Source organism: Sorex araneus, chromosome 1 (genome assembly GCF_027595985.1).
Source record: "Sorex araneus isolate mSorAra2 chromosome 1, mSorAra2.pri, whole genome shotgun sequence".
NCBI classification, from domain to species: Eukaryota; Metazoa; Chordata; class Mammalia; order Eulipotyphla; family Soricidae; genus Sorex; species Sorex araneus.
The window spans coordinates 410882166-410902132 of NC_073302.1; the positions used below are offsets into that span (position 1 = coordinate 410882166).

The following is a 19967-nucleotide window of genomic DNA, read 5'->3' on the forward strand; positions in this document are numbered from 1 at the left end:
AACAACCCAGTCATATTTTAAAAAGATTGTTTGATATAAATGTACAAGCCCCCACATGCCGGAATTGCTATTTGTCTTTTATAAAAGCCAAAAATAGCAGAAAACAGACAACAAATGTTGGACATCTTCAAGTCAAAAACTTCCCCCTGTCTTCTCCCAACCACAAGACTGATGTTATAGTCATCAAATAACTATACAAATGATACAAATGAAGAGTTTTTCCCTTGGCAATAAATGAAAGTAACTGTTCAAGCAAGATATCCTAGATAAAGCTATTATTGTTTTCTAATTTTAAAACTAAAAGCAAAATAAAGGTCACAAGCTCTTCTGATTAAAGGGAAATAGGAAGACTATGATCCTTGATACTGGGGTTTCCATAGTAGTTTTCCTAATCTGTAAATAAACTCAGTTTTCCTCCCCCCCCACAATTTGAATTGAAACTCAGATTCACTGTACAAATATTTGGGTGTTATGTGATGGGTTTTGTTAGGATAGGAAAGGGTTTGGTTTTAGTTGAATGATACAAGGGGAAGGCAACTTTATTTTTTAACTATAGCCAATGCATTACCAATGTTAAACATCTAGTTGAATCTTTCTGAATGCTTAGATAACTTATAACCACTTTATGTTATTTTAATTTTCAGAGAATATACATCTGAATCAAAACTCTTCTTGGAAATATAAAAATCAAGGAGAAAAGCAACATTTTTTTAAAGTTGCACATAAGCAATGTAACACATCACCTACAGATTAACATTGGTGATTTGGCGGAAATTCATAGTGATAATTGGGGAAAAAGTAACAAGTGTGGATATAAAATATTTAAGATCCCAGACATCCCAACGCTAAATTCAAATTAAATTCTTAGAAACAAAACTTAGTCCTAAGCTAAGTCTCCCCTGGCCAGAAAGTATCTCTTCCTTTCCCTTCTACTTTTCAATAAACCTTTCTGTTTCAAAAGAGATTCCTAGAAATAATATACTGGACTGTTTAACTGAATATATTTGCTTGTCAATGTTTCTAGAGAATCCACTTAGAATTTTACTAGCAAACAAGTTTCTAAAGAAATAACAAAGTAGGGTATGACAGTAGCTGATCAACAAAAATAGGGACTGTGAAGAAGGCAGGATGCCTTATGATTATTGTTCTTAGAATTTACATAATTTGATCATTGTAAAAGCTGACATTTCATGTGGGTGGATTACTCTGATGCAGTTAATGTAATTATTCTGACCTTTCTAACAATACCCTTTTTTGCTAGGGAAAGCATCTGTAATGAAAAATGTTGAAAAGTAAAGCAATCCTGAGCTCTTTATAAGTACTCTAGGCTGAAACAAACAATTCCTGGTAAAGAAAGAAAGCTTAAATTAAAATGGAAAAGCAACCTTCAAAATCTAAGAGCTGCAAACACTGTCAATGTGATGCAGCTATGTATTGACAACCTCAAAAAAATATTCTTATTTTATTGTTTTGAAGCCATACTCAGCTTTGCTTAGGGTTTACTCCTGGCTCTGTAGTCCAGTATGTGGAGCAAAGTATTGAACCAGGGTCAGCCATGTATAAGGTCAACCTTACCTGCTGTGCTATTGCCTCAACCCCCCACCCGGCCAAAGATGATCTTTTTTTAAAAGGAAAATAAACCAAGATCAAAATTCCCTCTCTTGAGTTTGCTAAGAAATACAACATTTTACTGACAAATTATTAATACATGTTATAGCTTTGCAGAATAAGAAATCATCTAAATCATCATTAAATACAATGTCTCAAAGGATCTACACAAGTTTATAAGGTAAAATGCTTTTGAACTTTTTTGGTTTTGGGGTAACACTCAGCGGTACTCAGAACTATTCTCAGCTCTGTACTCAGAGATCACTGCTGCAATTCTTAAGTGGTGCTGCAGTCTGAACTCAGTTTAGCCACCTCTAAGGCAAGTACCCTACCCATTAGACTATCTCTCTAGTCCCCAAATGCCTTTTACTTTTTAAACAAAGAAACTACAGAGTTATTACATTGGCATGTGAATATTAACTGTGAATGATAATAGAAAGCATTTTCTTTAGGGAGCTTGCAAAGGAGTTTTAGGTGCTGGAAATGTTAGAAAGCACAGCTGCAGGCAGTCTACTCATAGATTGTTTATGATATAAAAACAGCAAACTGGTAACCAATGAGATGATACAGAAACTCTGCATATTAAAAAATATTCTTGCCTTAAAGCTTAAGAGTTTTCTGAGGGCGTGGAGAGATAGTACAGAGGTTAAGGTGCCTGTCTTGCATTCAGGTGATCCAAGTTCGAACCCTGACCCCCTAAATGGTCTACAGAGCTTATCAGTGAATGTAGAGGCAGGAGTAGACCCTGAGCACTGCCAGAAGTGTAGGGGAAAAAAATTTAAGAACTTTTGGGTAGCAATAGAAAATAAATCCTGGGAGGGCCTGTATTTTATTTTCAGTTTTTAATCATTGCTGTATCCCCAGTATCCTGTATAAATCCTTTTCTTGGAGGAATACAACATTGTTTGAATGAACGTCAGGGATTCAACTGGAAGAATATGAAACTGATGCTGCTAAGTGGAATAAAAAGAAGCAGTAGTCTCTTTCATTTGCAAAAAGCTCTAAATGGCAATGCATAGGAAAAATGCTACATATTTATCTACCAATTTTCATTTACTGTTAGCATGACAGGTTTTGCAAATGACGTGCCCTTAGAGAAGGTGACAAGAATGTTGATCTGATTAACACAAAGTAGTTCTGATTAATAAAGAAACTCCTTAAACATTTCTGGTATATGTCACACCTTGGGTTCTCTCTCTTAGTAAGCACATCTATACTAAACTGGAGAATGACAAAAACAAATACATGACAGAAATGTACATGTACATGCTCCTTTCATGCTTCCCTCAACAATGGAAGGTTTATAACTTTCCTTTAGCTGCATTAATGCCCACCCTGAGTTGAACATTCTGCAAGGTACAGGAACACAAACGTGATGATAGAAGAAAGGCAGGGGGAAATCTTGTCTTCAGAAAAGAAGCTAACAAAGGCCACGTCATTAATAATTCCTTTGTCAATGTTGAATCATCTTACAACATTAATGGCAATGAATACCAAAGAAGTCCTTGTGAAGTTGATAGCTTTGTGTGACTGTAATATATTCAGTAGGAAATTTAGGAATACTAAATCAATCTGAATTCCCTATAGGCAATATACAGAACATCGCAAGATGACAATGATGTCTGGAATCCTGGATAAAGAACATTAAACACAGGAATAAGGATAAAGAGGGTTTTCTGGCCACATTCTACATCTCTAAGTCCTGGACCATAAAAAGAAAAGAAACAAAAGGCCTGAAAAATTACTTTGAACTAAGGGAAATGAGAAAGTTCATTCTAAATTCATTTGCTTTATAAACTTGGTTTTCTGCCACTTTGAAATTCCAGCCACTTATGATAATAATGTAGCAATTTCTAATTTCAAAAATACTTTGAATTGTAAGACTGTCCGGATGCTCTAGGGGAAAAAATGAGTGATTACTTTTTACTTTTGTTTCTTCCTGCGTGAATTGAGTTATTTCTTGGCATTGTTTGTTTTCCTTTACACCTCCTCCTGGTCCATCTCATAAAATATCTCCTATGAATGGGTTCTCCACATTTATAAAGCAAAATTTCTATAAGACATAGAAATGTGAACAAAGAGAGAGCATGTCACACAATCTGATTGACAACAAAGTGACAAAAAAATCAGAATTTTCATACACCTGCTGGAGAAACAAAATAACCAAGAAGAGAGAGGGCTGAAAGTAGCAGTGACTTTAAACGAGAGGCCTGAGGGAAGGTCACTATGGGTCACAGATGGACAGACACCCACACTGAAATCTGTGCCAGCATGTCTAGACACAGCAGGAAATGCTCTGGGCCGTATAGAATAGTTGATATTGCCACAATTCACAGGGCATCCCTGAATGCCTTCTTCATCTATTTTTGTTCTCACACAGAATTGTACTTCCCTGCATGGATGGCCAGTCAGACTTCAGACTTTTACTTACGTTGCTCCTCTGTTTTGGAGGTTAAAATTCTCTATTAATTTTATAATATAAAACAAAAAAAAAAATCTGTGCCAACTTCCTTCAGCATTCCAAACAATAAATGTTCTGATGTAAAAATAGGTTGGACATGTGTGATCACACCATAATGAGCTGTAAATGATGTATGAAATGAGAAATTCTAATTCATGTTCAGAGAATTAAGAATCCATAGCTGCTCCCCTCACTATGATATATACACACAGACAGGTTTTTTTTGTTGTTGTTGTTTGGTCCTATTTGAACTAAAGCACCATGCACCCTGAAAACTCCCTTTTGTAGGTCCCAGAAAATGTTTCCTAATAATAGATCTTTATCAAAAGAAACATGAGTTTATAAATTTCCTTTGAAAAAAGGAAAAGGCTATTAGATCATGTTAGGCTCTGAAGACAGCTATTGGAAGCTTTGATGGCAATTTCTTTGATGAGACTCTTCATTACACTGACTTCTTCCTCTTCTTGACTCCACCCTCAGCACCTGCTTCTGATGCCTATTTCCTGAGCATATGTAACTCAGGAGTCTGCACTCGCAACCAATTATACAAGCCTTTGGTAGTGGAGGCCTCGAAGCATCCAGCAATTTCATTCATCACCAGGTCACTTCCTATCACTTTTCTCTGGTTTGCTCTCCAATGGCTGCTGATGGCATTTCCCTCTCAGTATGTAAGAAATCAAAGATCACAAAATGATTTTTTCTTTTCCCTCTCAATATCTTATGATATGGCTGCCTTGACCTCCCTTCCTGACTCATTAGTATAAGTGTCCTTCTTCTTTTTTTTTTTAATTTACTAGTGAATCACCATGAGGTACAGTTACAGACTTACAAACTTTCATGCTTGCATTTCAGTCATACAATGGTTGAGTGCCCATCCCTCCAACAGTGCCTATTTTCAATCACCAATGGTCCCAGCATCCCTCCCACCACCCCCACCCAGTCCTCCCCCCATGCCAACCTGCTTCTGTGGCAGGGCATTCCCTTTGGCTCTCTCTAATTTTGGGCGTTGTGTTTTGCAGCAGAGGTATTAAGTGGCTATCATGTTCGGTCTATAGTCTACTTTCCCAAACGGGCCCACCTAGCACCCTTTACTTGGTGCTCCCTTCACTAGCTGAGCTGCCTTTTCCCCCAGCATGCGACGCTGGCTTCTAAACTGTGGAGTAATCTCTACTTATTTAGAGATAAGTAGAGTACTTATCTCTACTGTTCTTGGGTGTTAGTCTCCCATTCTGTTACTTTATATTCCATAGATGAGTGCAATCTTTCTATGTCTCTCCCTCTCTTTCTGACTCATTTCTATAAGTGTCCTTCTTAATTCACAGTAGATTCCTTCACTTGTGCCATTTGTTCTAGGATTGACCTTTGTTTAGTTTTCAGTCTCACTCCCAGACAGTGCTCAGGAAGTCCCATGACCCTCCTGGTGATTCCCAAACAACAAGGTCAGAGGTTCAAGCCAGGGCTGGAGGATGTAGTGCTACTCTGTCCCCAAGGTGCTAGGGATTTCCTGGGTCATTCCAATTGTGCTTAGGAGCCTCTAGGGTTACACCTGGAAGAGCTCAGGGGCCTCCAAAGCTGCACATGGAAATGCCTGGAAGACCATGTGGTGCCAGGGAACAAACCAGGTCAGCTGCATGCAAAACATTCCTCTTTCCGCCTGTACTACCTTTCATCATTACATCCAAGATTTACACACCAATTACAAGGGGGAGGCTTCATACTGAAAAATATATTATCTTGTCTAATCATCAAATAACTCACCATGAAGATTATTGTTGTCATTTAGTCAATAAGCTAACAGTCACAAAGGACATGAGTTCAGTTTCTGAGCTGATGCACCTACTGCAAGGTGAAGCCAACTAGGACCCAGATCCTCCAATTCTGGAGTCAGTTGCTAAGAGACTATCCAATGGGGTCTGCACAGATGCAGGAAGACGGGCTTTGGACATAGCCATAAATTCAGACACACTATACAGTGCAGTGTGATTATAGTAAAACAAAAAAAATCATGCTCACCAAATAATACTCACTATGTATCCTTTTCTTAAATGACAAAATTAGAATTATATATCAAAAAGGTTTATTACAGGCAACATAAAATTTAAATGGAAATGAAGCATTTCAAGGGAGAATTTTCCTCTGTGCTAGCAGAAAAAAATACATGTCAGAAAAGTTTATGAATAAAGGACCAGCAGAAAGCTAACACTCTGAATTTAATTATTATTTAAAAAAACCTTACGCCACCAAGGTAAGAATTTTTTTCCTGAAGCTCTGCTGTGATTTTCTCAAATGAAAGCCTGAACCAGCAGTCTGCATGCATATGTATCCCTACACTGAGATGGGTCCCCATTAAATATATTCTCTAATGATGGATTAGTTCTACAAGAAATTTACAACTTTAATTAATGTAGCTTTAGAATACATCAGTACAAAATAATGAAAATAACAAGGAAGGTAGTAGACAACATACACAGAAATAAATTTCCATACATACATTATGTATGGAAAATAAAGCCAATCATAATTTTAATGACTAATAATTTACAGCCTGTTATAGGTTATATGACATATACCAATACATAAAAAAATAAGAATGCAGAAACCTGTACTTACAGAACATCTTAAAAGTATAAACAGTATTTCTATGATAAAATTAGCAAAAATCACTTTCAAAAAACTTGCTAACATAAAATCAATGCAAAAGGAGATATGTATAGCATATAAAGCTAAGTAGTTCAATTTTACATATATAGTTATATATATATTGCTACATATCTCTATATAAATCTTGATGTTCCTAAACTTATCCTATAGTTCTTATAGTTAAGGTTATAGAAATCCTCTTCCCATTTTGTGGACCCTTGGCTAATCTCCTCACTTACACATATATATGTATGTATTAGAAGACTAGACTGGAGAACTTTGAGTTATGGAGAGAGGGGATAGTGCTGGATTACATATATATAATATATATACATACATATATACATCTTAACAGACCCCTTACTATATATACAATAGGAAATAAAAATAGACTGAAGAAGGAAGTAGATGTTCTAAGTGCTGAAGATAATGAGAATGGGTATAGAACAGAGATTAAGAATTTCATTTATATTCTTAATATAAATGGTGGAGTTACAGCACAGCAGATAGGTCATTTGCTTTACCCACTGTATATAGTTTGCCAGCTGAAGTAGGTTTGATGCCCGGCATTCTATCTGGTTCCCTGAGTACCACCATCCGCCATGAGTAATTCTTGAATGCAGAGCCAGGAGTAACTCTTGACTATCACTGAGTGTGACCCAGGTAGCCAAAACGCCCCCAAAAAAAGTTAAAAAGAAAAAAAATTGGGGGCCAGAGAGATAGTACAATAGATAAGGTGCTTGCCTTGTACGTTGGTTGAGCCAAGTTTGATCTCAGGCTCCTCATACAGTCCCTGAGTATCACTAGGAGTGATTCCTTAGCACATAGTCAAGAGTAAACTGTGAGATGTGCCCCCATCTCCCCCCCATGGCAAAAAATAACAGTCAGAGTGAAAAAGGACAAATTTTAGATGATCTCACTCACCTGCATTACAGACAGAAGCAAAACAAGGGATTAGATGGTAATGAACGATGGCAAATCTGGGCCCTGGATTACAAAATGGAGATTACTAAGAAGATGGGAGTGGGGGCAAGTGGAGAAAGGAAGAGAGAGGTGGACTAGAAGTAACATAAGGAAGTTAGTGGAGAACACTAGGCACTTTGGTGGTGGTGAGGTATGATAACTACATTGACTATAAATGTTAACACTACTGTAACCATGTTACTTTAACCACAATAAAAAATAATTTAGCCAAATTTAATCTAACTTATGAACAAAATAAAATCAAATTATAAATGATGTCTAAGAAAATAACTCCCTAGCTGTGCTAGCAGTTCCCTTGTGAACTGGAAAAATTACAAATTTTATACCAGACTGATGTTCTCTAAAAACGCTTTGTGAAGCTTAATTTGTAAAAATCATTTTCTTATTTGTAAGTCATCATTTAACAGTGGTATACCATATTAAAAATACACAAAAACAAATAAAGTACCACTTCTTTACTGATAACTAAGGCTAGTAAGTGGCTGTGAGTACCCGAGGCTGGTGCTGTTACAAAACACTGAGGAAGAGAAAGAAGTACAAATAAAGCTAGGTGAGCAAGACACTGTCAAAATCTGCCTGAATATTTACTGGTATAGCAAGAGGTGTCTGGAATGTACACCAGAAAAAAACTAACATTTTAGGTCACTTTTAGGCAGATAAACATTTTTGAGAGAAAATTAACAGGCTTCCTAAGTACTCTCCAGCTTCCATGACAAGGTAAATTCATGTGGATAATGTACCTTCCCTTGGCACTAAAGAGAGATCATGTTCCACTAAGTGAATTAACTGATAATTTTCACATGGCAACTGACTTCATTTTACATGTCAAACCTCAAAGCACTGGAGTGAAATCTGAACTACTGGCATATACAAAGAGTTAATCCTACTCTGGTGCTGAGGAGTGGAAGCCATGTTACACCCACCAGTGCTGAGGGGCTACGACTATCCTTGGAGGGCCACATGAGCTGCCAGGATTCGAACCACAGTCACTAGCTGCAGGCACACTGCAAAGCAAGTGCCTTAACCACTGCACTACTTCTCTGGTTCCATACTTTGTGACTTTTCAGAGCACTTTGAAAACACAACTTGAAAAACCTATCACTTTCGGTTGCATAGACTATTTCAGAGGGTCAGTATTAGATTCAATATCAGCACTGTAGCACTGTAGCACTGTCGTCCCGTCCTGTTGTTCATTGATTTGCTCGAGCAGGCACCAGTAACATTTCCACTGTGATACTTGTTGTCACTGTTTTTGGTATCAAATACACCACAGGTAGCTTTCCAGGCTCTGCCGTGCAGGTGGGATACTCTCAGGAGCTTGCCGGGTTCCCCGAGAGGGACAGAGGAATTGAATCTGGGTTGGCTGCATGCAAGGCAAAAACCCTACCTGCTGTGTTATCGCTCCAGTCCTTCAATATCAACATGATAGATAATTTATAAAACCTTTTAAAACCATCAATCTTTCAATCAAGACTTTAGTACAAGTATCAGGGGACCAGGGAGAGAGCACAAGGGGTAGATCCCTGGGCCCACAGAGTCTCCAAAACATTGCTGGTTGTGGCTTTAGGTGTCCGAGGCACAGCCAGGGTGGCCCTGGTGGTCCCTGGTGCTGCAGGATCCAAGCAGTACCGCATGCTCAAGCAGAGTATGGAATTGCTGGCCCAGTTAGCTGAGTATCACCAGGAGTGGTTCCAAAGCCCCTGAGCATAGCTTGGAAGCTCCACACAGCTTTCTCAAAAAAAAAAAAAAAAAAAAAGAAGCATCAACTGTGGCCAATATAATCCTGCTCTACTCCCGAATCATTCAAATACCAAAGCACCCAGGAATGTGAGAAATGTGTTTAAGGCCAGTGGGACAGTATGTTAGAAGGCAACCCTCAGAGGCCAGGCTGCGGGCTCACAGCACTGCGTTCCTCCTAACAGTGTGAAGGTGTAGGCAGGCTCCCTGACCTCTGGAACATCTGGTTTCTTCTTATCTATGGAATCAGTACTGAAAATGGATTTGAAGCATTTAACACTACTCTGGCTGATGTTTAAATGCTCAACAAATGTTGGTCATTTGCTTCTTAAAGAAGAGGTTTATTTCTTAATAAGTGTGTGTGTGTGTGTGTGTGTGTGTGTGTGTTTCCCAGGTATTGAGTTGAATCCACGCCTCACAAATGCAAGGCAAGCCATATTTGCCACCACAAGTTTCTTTTTCAAAGTTCAGCTCTCTGACTTGCTAGAGGAACGACCAGTTATCTTTCCTGACCATGATTCTACTGGATTTAAGAACACAGTCCTGATAAACTCACTAACCTGCCATGATCCAGAATCTCAGGTATGTGGGTTTTGTGACTGAAACCCACATCATACCTGGCTTTAACAGAGTTGGGGTTGGGCAACATCCCCCCATCTCCTTATTCTTCTGGGAGGCTGGCAGTCAAGCCCACGAATTGCCTCTGGCACCATATAAGCTCATTAACAGGCCATGATCCAGACACATAAATCATCTCAAAAGAGATCAGCAAGCTGCAGAGATGCTTTTGGACCCCAATGTCATCATCCAGTTAAAAATTTAACTCCAGCTGTATCACCCAATTCAAAATATTAGAATTCCTGGATTGTGATGCCACATTTACGGCTGTGCAACATCTCATACTCTACACTACTGATATACCAAGGGTAGCACAACACATTGGATAAGATGTAGAGTAGAATATTTCCTTAATCTTGATTAAGGAAATCAAGATTAATTTCCTTAATCTTGGTTAAGGAAATATTAGTACAAAAGGCTAAACCTGTAACAACATATTAATAATCTCTTGTACAAGGGCTTAATGGCTCTAGGATGAGATAGGACAATTTTCACACACTTTTTAAGAAAATATTTTTTGATCATTCTTAATGAACTATTCATAACAAGCTACACAAAATAAATTGTTTAAGGTGTGGTATTGGGGCAGGTATGGGTGGTGGTTGGGAAAATTGTAAATACTAATAGTAGGAAGGTGTAATGGTAGTGGGATTGCTGTGCAATATTGAATATAATAAATCATCATGAAAAACTTCATAAAAATAAGAATTAAATTTAAAAAATGAGAATAGTCCCTCTGCCCCTATCCAGACACAATTAACTTCCTGTGATTGTGTGGAAAATGCCCCAAACAAATAGACTCTACTGTGTTAATTACTGTAAATTCATTACTAATGGTTCTATTGAACCACAAAGGCATTTACCTACTGATACCATCTTTTGCCCACTGATTTTCATTAAATGGATTGGACTTTGATCTCTGAAAAGGAAATGAATTAGATGACTTGAGTTTTTCTTACCATGTAAATAAAAAGAAATTTAAGGGGAGAGGGAAAGTATAGTTGAAAAGTGACTTGTAAGATGTGGGCCTTTTTTGGAATATATAAATCATAACTTCTTTATCCAGGATTTGTAAAACAATATTTATGAGTCAACAGGGGAATTGTGAATAATGGCAGAGTATGGAAATTTGATGATGATAAGAAAATGTTATTTAGACAGCAATTTTTAAATAGATACACCCTAAAATATTGGCATCTAAATATAGTCTGCAGCCAGAAATTTGCCTCCCAGCAATCCGGGAAGAAAGAGGAAGACTAGAACAGGATGTAGCTAAAATAAGCAACTGATGGTGAGTACGTGAAGCAGCTTCATGCCACGCTTCCACTTTTTTCACATGTCTGAAATTTTCTAAAAGGTTGGAAAGGAAACACATGATGATTCAGAAATACCCACAGATCCCACGATACATCCATTGTTGGACATCAGAAGAAACACGAGAAGCCTCTAAATCCTGTCTTACAGTTCTTTTTTATGAGACCGTATTAATACTTCACACTCATTAACCGTGACAGGCACACTGAGGGACACCAGAATTACTGCTGGTTTCAAGATGAAGGAAAAGACAGAGGTCAACGGCAGAGGCCAGAATCACGCCCAGACTAGTACCTCCTTAAGTGGCAACAGTGAAACCCCCCTGCAGAGTGTGTGGTGAAGTAACCCTCAGCAGAGTTTATCTTCCATACTCTGAGAAGAGTAGCAGGTGAGGATATTTTCGACTTGACTCTTCCTGTGTCAAGTTATATATATTAGAGAAAATGTAAAATCAGAGGTGTACACCTATGAGACAGAACTAAAGAAAGAGGGAAGAGTGGAGGAGGAGACTTAGGGGAGAAGAAAAGTTGAAAGGAATAAGGGGGAAAGGGAAGAGGGGGCGGGGAGAGAGAAGAGAGAAAACCAGAGGTAGGGTTAGATGGTGACCCAACCACAGTGCAGAGCAGAAGAAATGACCCAGCTCCTGGCCAGAATTGGAGTCCCTGAAAACATTATAGGTCTCCTGAACCCAGGATATTTTATTTCTTTCACCAGGTAAATAGACACAAAACAAGATAATCTGCCGATTAATACCTAAATGGACATTTCAGAAATCTGCAAATGTTTATAACAAGATCAAATGCAGAGATAAATCAATGTGAGCCTATATTAATCCAATTTGAATACGAAAGGAAAAGAGAAACACATTTCTGGAAAAAAAAAAGTGAAAAAGTGAGCAAAAGAATGACCTTATTTCTACTTCTTTTATCCCATAGTTATTAAATATGTTAGAGACTATATTATATGAGTAACACTAATGATTTCGCTAGACTAATTCATAAATCAAGCTCTTGAAGAAATACTTCAACAGATAAGCAAGTACTGTTTCCAAAAAAATTATTCTCCTGTCAAAAACAAGTGCTAAGCTCTAAACATGGATTGTAACTATAACTGGTACCTACTAATGCATTCCTTCCAACAATGTATAAAGTAGATCTCTATTACCTTTGTTATTTCCACACACACATACCTTATGAAGTCTGCCCTTGCTGCAAAAAACATCATCTTTAAATACTACCAAGTGTCAAAAAACAGAATACACTCTGAGTAGTAACAAATCACTAACATATAAATCTATATACCAAAGATTTTATAGCATGTTTATGTATTTTATGCATTAGAAATAAACTTTATGCATATGCCTCCAAAAAACATTTAAAATCTCCAGAAAAAAATCTTACAGAACTTCTTTGGGTTTAAAAACAGTGTATGTGATTCAGTGTTACTGAAAAATGTCAGGTTCTCATTTGTTTTTTAAATCCTATGGCATTTCCAATGGGAAGAACCTGAACTCTTGATGGTCTTATAATCTTTACAGAAACCCCTCTCCCTTTTTTTTTTCAAATCACACCTGGTGGTACTCAGGATTCCTGGCTCTGCACTCAGAATCACTATTGGCAGTGCTCAAGGGGATGGTATGTGATACCAAGAACTGAACCCAGGTTGACTATATCTTCTGCACTATATTTTTAAAAGCATAGTCCAGTTGGATCATTCTACTTGTTTATGTGATAAAATTAATTGTAAAGAACAAAAACGTTTTTTGTAGGGGGTTTGAATTGTTGATAATGCTGAGTTGGTACCACAGTCGGTAGAGTCAACTGCAATTCCTGGTTCTGTGCTCAGGAGTGCAATTAACACAAATTCACTCAAACAACAAGTAAGAGACTTTATATCAATGCCATACACTTAATGATAATTATTCCCAATCTAAAGTCATTTTTAATTTTTTCAAAGAATTCTTTTATTAATTGGGGTGGAGCAATAGCATAGAGGGTAGGGTGCTTGCCTTGTACTTGGCTGACCTTGGTTCTATCTCCAGCACCCCAAATGGTCCCCCAAACCTACCAGGAATGATCCTTCGGTGCAGAGTCAGGAGTAAGCTCTGAGCACCTCTGGGTGTGATCCCAAACAAACAAAAAAATTGTTTCATGTATCACCCCATTTAATACTCATGGAAATTTCTAGAGAGGAGGCAGCTTAGAAATCCACAGGATTCTATCATGTTAAAAGTGAGAATGAGAGGGGCTGGATCAATAGTACAGCGGGTAGGGCATTTGCCTTGCACTCAGCCGACCTGGGTTCGATTCCCAGCATCCCATATGGTTCCCTGAGCACCGCCAGGGGTAATTCCTGAGTGCAGAGCCAGGAGTAACCCCTGTGCATCGCCAGGTGTGACCCAAAAAGCAAAAAAAAGTAAAAAATAAAAAATAAAAAAAAACAACAACAAAAGTGAGAATGAGAGAGAAAAAAAACATTTGCCAATTCAAAAGTTTGCCAGTTATACTTATCTGTTCATCATTCCAACAGAGAAATACACATCATACCTCCACTGACAGTTACCTGATCGGTCGATTCTCTTTACTGTCAAAGAGTGAGAAGATGACTTCAAGCTCCTCTCCCAGGTTGGAGCACATGAGGCTCTTCATCTGCACAAAGAGGTGGTGACTGCTGGCCTGCACTGGGGTGTCTTTCTTCCGATGTCGGTGCTCCATCTGAATGATTCCCCCCACCAAGAAAAAGCACAATCAGCATCAACTAAAGAAAATAATGGGACCTGGCAATCTAGTTAGCTTTGGTATGCAATGGTCTGTGCTATAATCTGAGGAGGGACATGCATTTGGTATCCAGTGGATATTAAATTCCAAAATGTCTTGCAATTTCTAATAGAAGAAACTATAAAGTTAGCAGGTCATCATGAAACCTTGCCTAAAGAATCTGCTTTTTTTAAAAAAAATATTTATTTTATTGAATCACCATGTGGAAAGTTACAAAAGTATTCAGGCTTATATCTCAGTTATACAATGCTCTAACACGCATTCCTTCACCAGTGCCCATATTCCACCACCAAAAACCCCAGTATATCTCCCACCCCCACCCCCACCCCCACCTGCATAGCTGATAAATTTCACTTCATTTTCTCTTTACCTTGATTACATTCCATATTTCAACAAAAAACTCACTATTGTTGTTGGAGTTTCTCCCCACCAAAAAAGAAACAGCCATATTGACAAGGAGGCATTTGATAATTAGTTTTCCATTTCTGAGAATGACAAGATATGAAGCTATCGCGGCCGCACGGTTTAGGATTTCTGTATTTTAGTATTTTAGTAATTAAGTCCAGGGAGATTTATGTTAGAAATTGCATCATTTTCCTTCCTGGGGCAGCATGGGGCAATGGCTTAGTTCACAGTCTAGAGACATGACTGCAGCAGTTGCCGGGACCAAAAGTAGTCTAGCTGGCCTCCGGATCGTGGTCAATCAGCAGCAGAGCAGCCACACAAAAGTGTGGCCACTTGGGTCGAATCTTGGTGGAGCGCTGTTTTAAGTTCATAAGTCCTTTTTTTTTTGTCTCCTTCCTGCGCCACCAAGTTCGTACCTGCTTAATAGTCCTCATAATATGGCCAACGCCACACTGCTTCTCCCCAAAAAGGGAAAAAACCTAGAAAGAAGAATCTTTCCCCTCCTCAGCCAGTGTGGGGCTATGGCTTAGTTCACAGTCTAGAGACACAGCTCAAGAATCTGCTTTTTAATGGGCCTGGGTATGTTGCTAAGTGGTAGAAAACATGTCTGACATATGGGAGGCCCTGTACAACCCACCTTGCTAAGTGTAATCCCTGACACTATGTGACCCACAGCACCACAAATGCAACCCCCAGCCCACAAGAGCAACAATTCATTATTTAATTCTTCATGTCAAAATGATATCAATTCACTCAGTATATTCAGGCAGCATAAAGTTCAAAGAATTCTACTGCTCCCTTATCAACTCCCAGTGTGGGAACAAATTATTAGTCATCTTTATAAAAAAAATCAGACTAAATTTCACTGATGGTAGCTGAACAATGCAGCTATGACTCTGCAATTCTCATAATTAAAAGTTCTTTAAAGTATATACATTGGTAAATGGTGGTAGCTTTCTGAGACAGGCTGTAGCAAATGATATTAAATCACTAGCTTAATGTTTTTAACCTCCTGTGGGGCTGCACACAGGCAGACTTTGGGCAGCAAGTGAGGGAAGAATCGCATTTGTGTCTTTTTCTCATTTACATCCTCAACAATAGCGGGATAGGCCACACTTGGGAGGCAAAATCAGAAGTGAGTGTTGCCACAGGTACAACGAAGGAAAGGAAGCAGCCAGTAATCATGGTGAGAAGAATGTGGGAGTATCTTTCATTCATCAGTATATGCTATGCACCTACTATGTGTCAAGTACTGAGAATTCAAAAACTAGTGAAAACAAAAATAGCTCCTAATTTCATGCAGCATATGTAAGATAAGTGGCGGGAGCAGACTCAACCAGTATGTCACCACACATACAACAAGGAAACTGCCATTGTGTGCATGGAGTGGAAGTACCAGATTATCATGCACACATATGTTGGGAGACTGGACTTGTGTACGGACAGTCAGAGAAGCCTTCATTGGAAAGTGACACTTTAACAAAGAAGTAAAGAGAAAAAGAATCCTGAGTTATCTTGGATAGCGATTGTATACTACATGCAGCGAAGCACCAGGGTCTTTGTCATCAATCCACCAAATAAAATACTTTTTTATAAAAAATGCCTAGTAAATGCATTTGTCATAAAGCCTTCTAAACATCTATTTGCCATACTTGTACTTGGACAAAGCAGTTCACAGTCTAGCTCTGGTCACACTCTGAGAAGGACTGATTCATGATAGGAGCACAGAGAAAAATCGCAAAGGCCAATGGCTTAACACAACAGGCGCTGAAAACGTGGAGAAGCGTCGCTTTCATAGCACATACCACTAATAAGACCACTTCTTTTGGATCACTCGGCAATTAAAAAGAAAATAATTAGGGAACTTGAACTCCATAGAACTGGAGTTACTGACTTACTAACCCCATTTTTTTCATCAGTCCTCTTTTCATGCTTTTAAGTATGGTTCAATAACTACTGAGGGACCAAAATGTCATCTAAATTTGCCGCTGAAAGGGAACAGCACATAATTACCAAAATTACTTTGCTTTTTTTCCCCTTTTCTTATAAACTCACCCAAAAAGACAAAATAGAACTAGACACATTTATCTGTAATTATTATACTTTCAACACATACCCTGGACTGTACAAGTGGAACAAGTTTTTAAAGTAGAGCTCAGAATTGTAACATGTGTTGGCCATAATTCTAGAAAGCTTCCTACAAATACTCTCATTATTAAAAACAAATAACAAAATACATAGCTTCCTTTTCTGTAGTCGTTAAAGTTTACTCTGTGCTTAAAAATTTCTTTTGCCTGGGAAAAAGAACAATCGTACTCTCAAAAAACGATGCCTCTTTGGGACTGGACAGAAGGTAGGGCAGTTGCCTTGTATGTGGCCAACCTGGGTTCAATGTCTGGCACCACATATGGTACTCCATGATCACTCACATCTTACCCCAAAGCACAGAGCCAGAAATCTGAGCATTATCAGGTGTTGCCTCAAACCAAAACACAAAACAAAATAAACAAAAACTACCTCTTCGACTCACAATGAAGGCTTCCCCCCCAAAAAAACTGTTCACTTATTTACTAATTTACATAAGATTTCAGGAGTTCAGGGTAGTAGCATAAGGTACTACTATGAAATTAGTAACTACTAAATGTCAGAGTTGGAGGTAGAAAAGAAAAACCATATTAAAAGAATGGTCCTCGATCAACATGGAAAGTATCATGCTAAGTGAAATGAGTCAGAAAGAGAGAGACAGACATAGAAAGATTGTGCTCATCTGTGGAATATAAAATAACAGAGTAGGAGACTAACACCCAAGAATAACAGAAATAAGTACCAGGAGGTTGGCGCCATGGCTTGGAAGCTGGCCTCACATGCTGGGGGAAAAGGCAGTTCAGATAGAGAAGGGAACATCAAGTAAGCTCTGTTTGGAGGACCCGCTCAGGAGGGGAGATGCGTGCTGAACGTAGACTATAGATTGAACATGATGGCCACTCAATACCCCTACTGCGGACCACAACACCCAAAATGAGAGAGAGAAAAAGAGAGAGAATAAAAGGGAATGTCCTGCCACAGAGGCAGGGAGAGGGGGCAGGGGGTGGGTGGGATGGGATTGGGAGGTGGGAGGGATACTGGGTTCACTGGTGGTGGAGAATGGACACCGGTAAAGGAAGGGGTGCTCGAACATTGTATGAGGAAATCACAAGTATGAAGATGTGTAAATCTGTTACTGTACCCTCATGGTGATTCACTAATAAATAAATGAAAAAAACAAAAGAATGGTCCTCAGAGAGGTGTTGGTCTTTACTTCAAAGCTCCCAACATCAATCATATTATTTACTACAAACTGTGCACGCATGTGTCTGGGGGGGGAGGGGGGTATAGTTCTTACTCATGCAAAGTATTCAATGGATCTAGATCAGTAGCTCTCAACCTTGACTGCGTTTTAGAATCATCAAGAGAGCTTTTAAAAAATACTTATGCCTAGGTCCTATTCCAGAACAATTAAATTAAAATACTGAGAGACTGGGGGCTCTGAGAGTGGTCGTTTTAAAAGCTCCCTGGGTGGTCCTAAAGTGCAATGAGGGCTGGGAATCACTGATTGAGATCTTATATATAGAGAGAGATGCCTATCACAGGCCACTGAAAATAGATTGTTGCTTCTTCGGTACAATTACTGCTGTGAAACCTGGCCACTGCATGCATGCTAGGAATTAGCCTGGCGGATTGCTCCTTTGTACATGTGGTGGGCACCTCAAAACTTGCACATGTCACAAATACCATGGAGAGAATCAGCCTTTATAGCATGAAAATCTTCTCTTCCCTTACCCACTATTCTTTAAGGGCTGAAACAGTCTTCTAGGGATAGATTTGGACGCAAGTGGCTTATTAGTACTTGTTTATCTCTTGGTCATTCAATACATTCAGACATTACAAACCTATCTCTATGAAAATACTACCATAACAGAATTTATTCTTTTTTTAATAATTTATTTTTAATTAATGAGTCACCGTGAGGGTACAGTTACAGATTTATACATTTTTGTGCTCATGTTTCCCCCATACAGATTTTGAGAGCGCGTCCCTTCACCAGTGCCCATTCTCTACCACCAGTAAACCCAGCATCCCTCCCACCCTCCCCAGTCCCATCTCCCCTCACCCCACACTGCCACTATGGCAGGGTATTCCCTTTTGTTCTCTCTCTCTGATTAGGTGACCATAACAGAATTTAAAAAGCATGTCCATACTTCAAAAGCTATAATGTGATGGTGAAAACACAGAAAATCCAGTTCTGAAATAATTTATACTTGCAAAGGCGTCTGCCATTAATTTTAACTACACCTTTGCTTAGGAAAAGAAATGGTTTCATTCCAAGGATTTATCAAAGTGATGTGAATTTTTAAATCTTCATTATGTACTGGAGTGACAGCGCAGTGGGAAGGGCGTTCGCCTTACACTCAGCCGATCCGGGTTCGATTCCTCCGCCCCTCTCGGAGAGCCCAGCAAGCTACCAAGAGTATCTCGCCCACATGGCAGAGCCTGGCAAGCTACCCGTGGCGTATTCGCTATGCCAAAAACAGTAACAAGTCTCACAAAGGAGATGCTACTGGTGGCCGCTTGAGCAAATCGATGAGCAATGGGATGACAGTGATACAGTGATACGTATCAGATGAATCACCTACACCAGGGTTTTTAACCTTAGCACAATGAATTTGGGCTGAACAGTTTTCTCTGGTGGAAGCTGTCCTGGGTTTTGCAGGGGGTTTACCAGTTTTTTCTAGTCAAATACCTATAGCACTTTTCCTGGCCCCACGTCCCCAGAGCTTCTGAGCTACCTCCGCCCCACCCCATACACACATCATCAGCCCCAACTGTGACAGCCAAGGATCTTCTCCAGTCATTGTCAGGCGTCCAGTGGGAACAAGATGGCCTCTCCTTGAGATATGCTGGCTACCACAAGACTATAACAATTCCAAGCACTAAAAGTCACAAAACAAGCAGCTAAAGAGGTCTTAGAAAACCATGCCAGGTTCCTAAAAAGATCTTCCTCATGCATAAATAATCCTAGGACCCAGCTAATGAGGTGCCCTTTATTTATAGATGAACTGAAATTTGGACTCTGGCATTAAGCCAGAAGTTCCAAGTGGACATATGCTACCACAGTGAGACTTAGCACTTTTTCCTGCTCAGATGAACATAATTAGGTGAAAAAGATCTGCTAGGGGGGGCTATCAAAAGACTAAAGCAGGACATTTCTTTTTATCTAATGACATGGAATGAATGCAGTAAGATGTAAACACCCGTGTATCAATTGTGACACAAAGCAGACAGAGTGAAAGCAGAGGAGCATCAACAATTATGCAAATATTTTCTGCTGGGGCATTTTACTTTAACCTACATGCAGCAATAAATCATCAAAACAACAAGGAGCT

General features: G+C 39.0%; 1 protein-coding gene across 4 annotated transcripts in view; it reads right to left on the reverse strand.

Annotated features, from left to right (window-relative positions):
* The window catches only part of DOCK4 (dedicator of cytokinesis 4), a 475344-nt gene that overhangs the window by 215711 nt on the left and 239666 nt on the right, over nucleotides 1-19967 (reverse strand). For all 4 annotated transcript variants that reach the window (XM_004602088.2, XM_055123770.1, XM_055123771.1 and 1 more), the window contains exon 8: nucleotides 13925-14076. In XM_004602088.2, the coding sequence (XP_004602145.2) occupies nucleotides 13925-14076 (152 nt within the window). The remainder of the gene's footprint in view (nucleotides 1-13924; nucleotides 14077-19967) is intronic.